General features: G+C 52.8%; 1 protein-coding gene across 1 annotated transcript in view; it reads right to left on the bottom strand.

The window, feature by feature from the left end:
- The window catches only part of LOC140355669 (voltage-gated inwardly rectifying potassium channel KCNH6-like), a 40812-nt gene extending 31382 nt beyond the window's left edge, over nucleotides 1-9430 (bottom strand). Inside the window, exons 1-3 of the mRNA XM_072440326.1 lie at nucleotides 9355-9430; nucleotides 5994-6317; nucleotides 5114-5548 (exon numbers count right to left, since the gene is read on the bottom strand). Of these exons, the coding sequence (XP_072296427.1) occupies nucleotides 5114-5548; nucleotides 5994-6317; nucleotides 9355-9430 (835 nt within the window). The remainder of the gene's footprint in view (nucleotides 1-5113; nucleotides 5549-5993; nucleotides 6318-9354) is intronic.
- Between the last annotated feature and the right edge of the window lie 363 nt (nucleotides 9431-9793).

Raw genomic sequence — 9793 nt, 5'->3', positions numbered from 1 at the left:
GCATACGTCATGTAGCTGAAGGTGTTAGCGTTAGCATACATCATGTAGCTGAAGGTGTTAGCGTTAGCATACGTCATGTAGCTGAAGGTGTTAGCGTTAGCATACATCATGTAGCTGAAGGTGTTAGCGTTAGCATACGTCATGTAGCTAAAGGTGTTAGCATTAGCATACGTCATGTAGCTGAAGGTGTTAGCATACATCATGTAGCTGAAGGTGTTAGCGTTAGCATACATACACCTATTCACCGTGTTCTCTCATCTGTTATTATTTTAAACTGCATTTCAAAATAAAATGTCTAAGATAAGATGAGCCTTTATTTGTCCACACAATGGGGACATTTTGGTGTTGCAACGCAAATAGACACAGAAGAACAGATCATTATATAACTATAGACAGAACCTCTCATATTCTTAATAAGGAATAGAGAAAACAAATAAAAAAAATATTTTAATTTTTTTTAAATTCAAGAAATAAAATGAAAATAAGATCAAAATAAGATAAAATTTTATCAAATCAATTTCTCCTAAAAATGCGACTTATACTCCAGTGCGACTTATATATGTTTTTTTCTTCTCTATTATGCGTTTTCTGGCGACTTATACTCCGGAAAATATGGTATAATCTGAATTAAATAAGCCTTTCTGACATTTTGATTTCATAACACTTTGTCATAAAAGCTCTTTCCGTACGTGTTTTAGAGTCTGTTTGGTCCAGAAGAACATGACCTTTATCATGACACAACTGCAGGTCTTCTAACAGACTGGCAGCTCTATTGTGACCTGAATAATAATGATCATCGATTAACTAATTAACCTTGTCATCCCTAATACAGAACTAATTAAATGCAGTAAATCACTGCGACGCAACTATAAAACGACTTCACAAACTACTTTCCTGTCTGCAGAGGAACAGTTTAAAATGTCCCTGATTGTGTTGTTATTGATCCCACGTTGTTTTCCTGCTCGGGTTTGTGATGCGGCGCCGCAGACGCATCGCTCCGCCGGGTCCTCGCCATAAACGAGCGCTAATAAAAGTCAGGACGACGGAGACATCGGGGAGAAGGAGCGGTCTGCGTCCAAGAGGAGGCGCTAACACAGGTTGGGTCTCGTTAGCGCTCACGTTACGCCGCGACGCTCTCGAATCCACATCGTTTTCAGCCGCGTTTTAGAATTTTGTCATGTGATACGGGGACATCGAAATGACACGGATGTAAAGATCCTCCACCGGGACGTCCTAGAACGGATGAATCCAGGTTTATGTGGGTAAAATTGAGTAAAAGCGTCATCTTCACCGGCCTTCCTCGGTCTAAACGACGAATCGATTCATCTCTAGACTAATCGTTTGCCGGAATAATTGTTGATTTAGTTTCAGATGATTTGCGACCACGCCTCGGGTCCATGTCTGGGGAGCGTCTGGGGAGAGGGAAGTCCGGGAAAACCCTGCTCAGACCGCTGCCCTGCGCGACCCGGCCCCGGACAAGCGTAACAAGACTATTACAGACGGACGATTTAAGACCGACGAGCTCGTCTGATTGCACAGTTCTGTTGGGGCCCGCGGGCCACATGCGGCCCGTTTGTCTTTATAATCCGGCCTGCCAAACATGCCAAGTAATATTTTTAAAAATTACCAGAAATTGCCAAGTAATAATAAAAATAAATACATAAAATATTTTAAAATATTACTTGGCAATTTGGTTTATTTAATTTAAAAAAAAAATTGCCCTTAAGCCAGACCTGGGCATTTGTGGCCCCAGGGTCAAGATGTGGCCCTCGACATATTTTAATCCGGCCCCTGGAGAGATTTTAGTTTCTATTCTTTAACTGTCTAACATCCGTCTGCACTCGAGGAGGAACGAGGTGGAACGAGGAGGAACGAGGTGGAACGAGGTGGAACGAGGAGGAACGAGGAGGAACGAGGTGGAACGAGGTGGAACGAGGAGGAACGAGGTGGAACGAGGAGGAACGAGGTGGAACGAGGAGGAACGAGGAGGAACGAGGAGGAACGAGGAGGAACGAGGTGGAACGAGGTGGAACGAGGAGGAACGAGGTGGAACGAGGAGGAACGAGGTGGAACGAGGAGGAACGAGGAGGAACGAGGAGGAACGAGGAGGAACGAGGTGGAACGAGGTGGAACGAGGAGGAACGAGGAGGAACGAGGTGGAACGAGGAGGAACGAGGAGGAACGAGGAGGAACGAGGTGGAACGAGGAGGAACGAGGAGGAACGAGGAGGAACGAGGAGGAACGAGGTGGAACGAGGAGGAACGAGGAGGAACGAGGTGGAACGAGGAGGAACGAGGAGGAACGAGGAGGAACGAGGAGGAACGAGGAGGAACGAGGTGGAACGAGGTGGAACGAGGAGGAACGAGGAGGAACGAGGAGGAACGAGGTGGAACGAGGAGGAACGAGGAGGAACGAGGTGGAACGAGGAGGAACGAGGAGGAACGAGGTGGAACGAGGAGGAACGAGGAGGAACGAGGAGGAACGAGGAGGAACGAGGTGGAACGAGGAGGAACGAGGAGGAACGAGGTGGAACGAGGTGGAACGAGGAGGAACGAGGAGGAACGAGGAGGAACGAGGAGGAACGAGGTGGAACGAGGAGGAACGAGGAGGAACGAGGAGGAACGAGGAGGAACGAGGAGGAACGAGGTGGAACGAGGAGGAACGAGGAGGAACGAGGAGGAACGAGGAGGAACGAGGTGGAACGAGGAGGAACGAGGAGGAACGAGGTGGAACGAGGAGGAACGAGGTGGAACGAGGAGGAACGAGGAGGAACGAGGAGGAACGAGGAGGAACGAGGTGGAACGAGGAGGAACGAGGAGGAACGAGGAGGAACGAGGAGGAACGAGGTGGAACGAGGAGGAACGAGGTGGAACGAGGAGGAACGAGGAGGAACGAGGAGGAACGAGGTGGAACGAGGAGGAACGAGGAGGAACGAGGAGGAACGAGGTGGAACGAGGAGGAACGAGGAGGAACGAGGTGGAACGAGGAGGAACGAGGAGGAACGAGGAGGAACGAGGTGGAACGAGGAGGAACGAGGAGGAACGAGGAGGAACGAGGTGGAACGAGGTGGAACGAGGAGGAACGAGGAGGAACGAGGTGGAACGAGGTGGAACGAGGAGGAACGAGGAGGAACGAGGTGGAACGAGGAGGAACGAGGAGGAACGAGGAGGAACGAGGTGGAAAGAGGAGGAGGAACGAGGAGGAACGAGGTGGAAAGAGGAGGAGGAACGAGGAGGAACGAGGTGGAACGAGGAGGAACGAGGTGGAACGAGGTGGAACGAGGAGGAACGAGGTGGAACGAGGTGGAACGAGGTGGAACGAGGAGGAACGAGGTGGAACGAGGTGGAACGAGGAGGAACGAGGTGGAACGAGGAGGAACGAGGTGGAACGAGGTGGAACGAGGAGGAACGAGGAGGAACGAGGAGGAACGAGGTGGAACGAGGAGGAACGAGGTGGAACGAGGAGGAACGAGGAGGAACGAGGAGGAACGAGGAGGAACGAGGAGGAACGAGGAGGAACGAGGAGGAACGAGGTGGAACGAGGAGGAACGAGGAGGAACGAGGTGGAACGAGGAGGAACGAGGAGGAACGAGGAGGAACGAGGTGGAACGAGGAGGAACGAGGTGGAACGAGGAGGAACGAGGAGGAACGAGGAGGAACGAGGTGGAACGAGGAGGAACGAGGAGGAACGAGGTGGAACGAGGAGGAACGAGGAGGAACGAGGTGGAACGAGGAGGAACGAGGAGGAACGAGGAGGAACGAGGAGGAACGAGGTGGAACGAGGTGGAACGAGGAGGAACGAGGAGGAACGAGGAGGAACGAGGTGGAACGAGGAGGAACGAGGAGGAACGAGGTGGAACGAGGAGGAACGAGGAGGAACGAGGAGGAACGAGGTGGAACGAGGAGGAACGAGGAGGAACGAGGTGGAACGAGGAGGAACGAGGTGGAACGAGGAGGAACGAGGTGGAACGAGGAGGAACGAGGAGGAACGAGGTGGAACGAGGAGGAACGAGGAGGAACGAGGAGGAACGAGGAGGAACGAGGTGGAACGAGGAGGAACGAGGTGGAACGAGGAGGAACGAGGAGGAACGAGGAGGAACGAGGAGGAACGAGGAGGAACGAGGTGGAACGAGGAGGAACGAGGAGGAACGAGGAGGAACGAGGAGGAACGAGGAGGAACGAGGAGGAACGAGGTGGAACGAGGTGGAACGAGGAGGAACGAGGAGGAACGAGGAGGAACGAGGAGGAACGAGGTGGAACGAGGTGGAACGAGGAGGAACGAGGAGGAACGAGGAGGAACGAGGTGGAACGAGGAGGAACGAGGAGGAACGAGGTGGAACGAGGAGGAACGAGGTGGAACGAGGAGGAACGAGGAGGAACGAGGAGGAACGAGGTGGAACGAGGAGGAACGAGGAGGAACGAGGTGGAACGAGGAGGAACGAGGAGGAACGAGGAGGAACGAGGAGGAACGAGGAGGAACGAGGTGGAACGAGGAGGAACGAGGAGGAACGAGGAGGAACGAGGTGGAACGAGGAGGAACGAGGAGGAACGAGGAGGAACGAGGTGGAACGAGGAGGAACGAGGTGGAACGAGGAGGAACGAGGAGGAACGAGGAGGAACGAGGTGGAACGAGGAGGAACGAGGAGGAACGAGGAGGAACGAGGAGGAACGAGGTGGAACGAGGAGGAACGAGGAGGAACGAGGAGGAACGAGGTGGAACGAGGAGGAACGAGGTGGAACGAGGAGGAACGAGGAGGAACGAGGAGGAACGAGGTGGAACGAGGAGGAACGAGGAGGAACGAGGAGGAACGAGGTGGAACGAGGTGGAACGAGGAGGAACGAGGAGGAACGAGGTGGAACGAGGTGGAACGAGGAGGAACGAGGAGGAACGAGGAGGAACGAGGTGGAACGAGGTGGAACGAGGAGGAACGAGGAGGAACGAGGAGGAACGAGGAGGAACGAGGTGGAACGAGGAGGAACGAGGTGGAACGAGGAGGAACGAGGAGGAACGAGGAGGAACGAGGTGGAACGAGGAGGAACGAGGAGGAACGAGGAGGAACGAGGTGGAACGAGGAGGAACGAGGAGGAACGAGGAGGAACGAGGAGCATCGCACCTTCTTTGGTGTAGAGCATCATCTCCACCCGTCGCTCCTCCTCCTCCTCACCTTCTTTGGTGTAGAGCATCATCTCCACCCGTCGCTCCTCCTCCTCCTCACCTTCTTTGGTGTAGAGCATCATCTCCACCTGTCGCTCCTCCTCCTCCTCACCTTCTTTGGTGTAGAGCATCATCTCCACCCGTCGCTCCTCCTCCTCCTCACCTTCTTTGGTGTAGAGCATCATCTCCACCCGTCGCTCCTCCGCCCCCAGCAGAGCCTTGGAGATCTGTGCGACGGCGGGTCGGGTGGTGTTGGGTCCGTACAGGAAGCTGCAGGTGGAGGGCTGCTGCATCACCTCAGAGCGAGAGTATCCACACATGCTGCAGAAGGCGTCGTTACAGAAGATGATGGCACAGTTCTCCACCCGCGCGTTTGCAATCAGGAACTTACGGTCTGTGCGGGAGGAGGAGAAGCAAGAGGAGAAGAAGAAGCAGGAGGAGAAGAAGAAGCAGGAGGAAAAGAAGAAGCAGGAGGAGAAGAAGAAGGAGAAGGAGGAGAAGAAGAAGGAGAAGGAGAAGAAGAAGAAGAAGAAGAAGAAGAAGGAGAAGGAGGAGGAGAAGAAGAGTTAGGTTCAGGCGGGAGGCGGAGGCAAGACGATCGTAACACACCATTTTTACACCACCTGAGAGCGGAGCACCAAACAGCCCTGACTTAGCAAGTGTTGTAGCTTAAAAGTGGAGGTTCTAGAGGTTCTGGAGGTTCTTAGAGGTTTGGAACGGTTCCTACAGTCGCAGCTGGACTGGTGTTGCAGAGCTTGAACCCGCAGACACATCCAAGAGTTTGACCTTCTCAGCTCGTGCTCAGCTCCTCCAGAATCCCACACTCACTGAGGACAAACCAGCTCTGATTCTGGAGGTTCTGGTGGTTCGGATGGTTCTGGAGGTTCTGGAGTTTCTGAGGTTCTGGAGGTTCTGGGGGATCTGGGGGTTCTGGAGGTTCTGGAGGTTCTGGATGATCTGGGGGGGGGTTCTGGAGGGGGGTTGGGGGGGGGAGGGGGTAATATGGAGTTTTGGAAGTTTTGGAGGTTTTGGAGGTTCTGGAGGTTCTGGAGGTTCTGGAGGTTCTGGAGCTTCTGGAGCTTCTGGAGGTTCTTGAGGTTCTGGAGATTCTAGAGTTTCTGGAGGTTCTGAAGGTTCTTGAGGTTCTGGAGGTTCTGGAGGTTCTGGAGGTTCTGGAGGTTCTAGTACTTGAGAAGCTCATTCTTCGTTCTGGAGAATCAGCTCGAGATCCAAAACACCAAACGAGAACTTGTCCGTCGCGTCAATCGATGGATCAACGTCATATTATCTGACCCGTGTTCAGTACAACGATGACGGACCTGAAGTTCTCCAGAACGTCAGGTCCAAGCGTCAGGTCCAAGCGTCAGGCCCAAACGTCAGGACCAAGCGTCAGGCCCAAACGTCAGGTCCAAGCGTCAGGTCCAAGCGTCAGGACCAAACGTCAGGTCCAAGCGTCAGGTCCAAGCGTCAGGTCCAAGCGTCAGGTCCAAGCGTCAGGACCAAGCGTCAGGTCCAAGCGTCAGGTCCAAGCGTCAGGCCCAAACGTCAGGTCCAAGTGTCAGGTCCAAGCGTCAGGTCCAAACGTCAGGTCCAAGCGTCAGGCCCAAACGTCAGGTCCAAGCGTCAGGTCCAAGCGTCAGGTCCAAACGTCAGGTCCAAGCGTCAGGTCCAAGCGTCAGGTCCAAGCGTCAGGTCCAAACGTCAGGTCCAAGCGTCAGGTCCAAGCGTCAGGTCCAAGCGTCAGGTCCAAGCGTCAGGTCCAAGCGTCAGGACCAAACGTCAGGTCCAAGCGTCAGGTCCAAGCGTCAGGTCCAAGCGTCAGGTCCAAGCGTCAGGTCCAAGCGTCAGGTCCAAACGTCAGGTCCAAGCGTCAGGTCCAAGCGTCAGGTCCAAACGTCAGGTCCAAGCGTCAGGTCCAAGCGTCAGGTCCAAGCGTCAGGTCCAAGCGTCAGGTCCAAGCGTCAGGTCCAAGCGTCAGGTCCAAGCGTCAGGTTCAAGCGTCAGGTCCAAGCGTCAGGTTCAAGCGTCAGGTCCAAGCGTCAGGTCCAAGCGTCAGGTCCAAGCGTCAGGTCCAAGCGTCAGGTCCAAGCGTCAGGTCCAAGCGTCAGGTTCAAGCGTCAGGTCCAAGCGTCAGGTTCAAGCGTCAGGTCCAAGCGTCAGGTCCAAGCGTCAGGTCCAAGCGTCAGGTCCAAGCGTCAGGTCCAAGCGTCAGGTCCAAGCGTCAGGTCCAAGCGTCAGGTCCAAGCGTCAGGTCCAAGCGTCAGGTCCAAGCGTCAGGCCCAAGCGTCAGGTCCAAGCGTCAGGTCCAAGCGTCAGGTCCAAGCGTCAGGTCCAAGCGTCAGGTCCAAACGTCAGGTTCAAGCGTCAGGTCCAAGCGTCAGGTCCAAGCGTCAGGTCCAAGCGTCAGGTCCAAGCGTCAGGTCCAAGCGTCAGGTCCAAGCGTCAGGTTCAAGCGTCAGGTCCAAGCGTCAGGTCCAAGCGTCAGGTCCAAGCGTCAGGTCCAAACGTCAGGTTCAAGCGTCAGGTCCAAGCGTCAGGTTCAAGCGTCAGGTCCAAACGTCAGGTCCAAGCGTCAGGTCCAAGCGTCAGGTCCAAGCGTCAGGTCCAAGCGTCAGGTCCAAGCGTCAGGTCCAAACGTCAGGTCCAAACGTCAGGTCCAAGCGTCAGGTCCAAGCGTCAGGTCCAAGCGTCAGGTCCAAACGTCAGGTCCAAGCGTCAGGTCCAAGCGTCAGGTCCAAGCGTCAGGTCCAAGCGTCAGGTCCAAGCGTCAGGTCCAAGCGTCAGGTCCAAACGTCAGGTCCAAACGTCAGGTCCAAGCGTCAGGTCCAAGCGTCAGGTCCAAGCGTCAGGTCCAAGCGTCAGGTCCAAACGTCAGGTCCAAGCGTCAGGTCCAAGCGTCAGGTCCAAGCGTCAGGTCCAAGCGTCAGGTTCAAGCGTCAGGTCCAAACGTCAGGTCCAAACGTCAGGTCCAAGCGTCAGGTCCAAGCGTCAGGTCCAAGCGTCAGGTCCAAGCGTCAGGTCCAAGCGTCAGGTCCAAACGTCGTTACGTTTCTTTTTCAGAAGTTTTAGAATAAAAACTCGTTTTATGAAATACAACATGACCTGGTGTTTCCTCCTCGTTCTTAAAGTCAAGCCCTGAAAGTGACGCTGGGCTCCTGTCGCTCCTGTCGCTCCTGTCGCTCCTGTCGCTCCTGTCGCTCCTGTCGCTCCGGAGCAGGGACTTTGACCACAGGATACACACAACAGGATGGACTTGTTCTCCTTCAAGAAACTACGGCTCCGCCCTCAAAGTCTTTATGTGTGGGATGCCCTGCCGCCGCCGCCTGACCACAGCGCCCTCTGATGAGAAGGTGATCGGGTGAAGACTTCATCTCTGCAGGACCTGGTTTAATGTGAAGCCTCTGAACGCCTTTGTTTTTATTTATTTCATTTCATCGATTTCTCTGGGACTTTGTTTTGTCTGAATGTATTTTTCTACTAAATGTATTTAAATTGAGATTTATTCCAAAAGAAATTAATGAAAGATTCTCAATAAGATTTAGTTTTTTCTCAAATACTAAATAATAAATACAAATTCCCCTCTGAATATTTCTATTTACTTAAAATGTCAATAAAATGAAGCAAGAACTTTAAACCTGGTTCTGTTTTTCACATTTATTTGTCAATTTTTTCCATTTTTTTTCAAATTTTTAGACTTGTAACAATATCCAGATATATGTGATATTCACTGTGATATGATGAAGATGCAGTAGAATTGTACTTTTCCTTTTAAAATGCCTTAATAATGAGTAACAACTGCCATAATAATATATAAAAGTATTTCCCTGTTTGTAATTCTCTACATTATTGTAAGATAATTGTAATATTCACAAAAAATAATATCTCTATACTTTCAGAAGTTTCCCAATAACAATAAGCATATATATATATATATATATATATATATATATATATATATATATATATATATATATATATAAGTTAGTCAAACAGAAAATACTTTAAACATGTTTTAAACGTGTCAAACGCATCACGTGATCTCACTTTGTGCTTCATATAATATTACATACTTATATTATAATTATGTAATATTCACAAATTCTCTAACGACACGTTTAGTTGAAATCTATTATATCTAATCTTCCTCTCACACTTTATTGTCGTGATTAATTAAAGAGTAAAAGTCTTAATTAAACTCACTTTGCTCCTCAAACTTCCGGATGATGGTGTCAACAAACGTGTTCTGCGGCGCCACGTGTCCGCGTCTGACCGGCATCGCGCCGCCTCCGCCGGGGCAGAGCCCGGCCCCGGGGCTCCGCGCTCTGGGCTCCGCGCTCCGGGTCAGAGGCTCCGCGGCTCCGGGTCAGAGGCTCCGCGGCTCCGGGTCAGAGGCTCCGGGTCAGAGGCTCCGCGGCTCCGGGTCAGAGGCTCCGGGTCAGAGGCTCCGGGTCAGTGGCTCCGGGTCAGAGGCTCCGGGTCAGTGGCTCCGGGTCAGAGGCTCCGGGTCAGAGGCTCCGGGTCAGTGGCTCCGGGTCAGAGGCTCCGGGTCAGTGGCTCCGGGTCAGAGGCTCCGGGTCAGTGGCTCCGGGTCAGAGGCTCCGGGTCAGAGGCTCCGGGTCAGAGGCTCCGGGTCAGAGGC

This window comes from Eucyclogobius newberryi, unplaced genomic scaffold (genome assembly GCF_026437365.1).
Source record: "Eucyclogobius newberryi isolate DKJ021-1_F unplaced genomic scaffold, fEucNew1.0.hap1 SCAF_12, whole genome shotgun sequence".
Lineage (NCBI taxonomy): Eukaryota > Metazoa > Chordata > Actinopteri > Gobiiformes > Gobiidae > Eucyclogobius > Eucyclogobius newberryi.
Note: the sequence above shows the minus strand (reverse complement) of the source record. Positions and strands in the feature narration are given on the sequence as shown.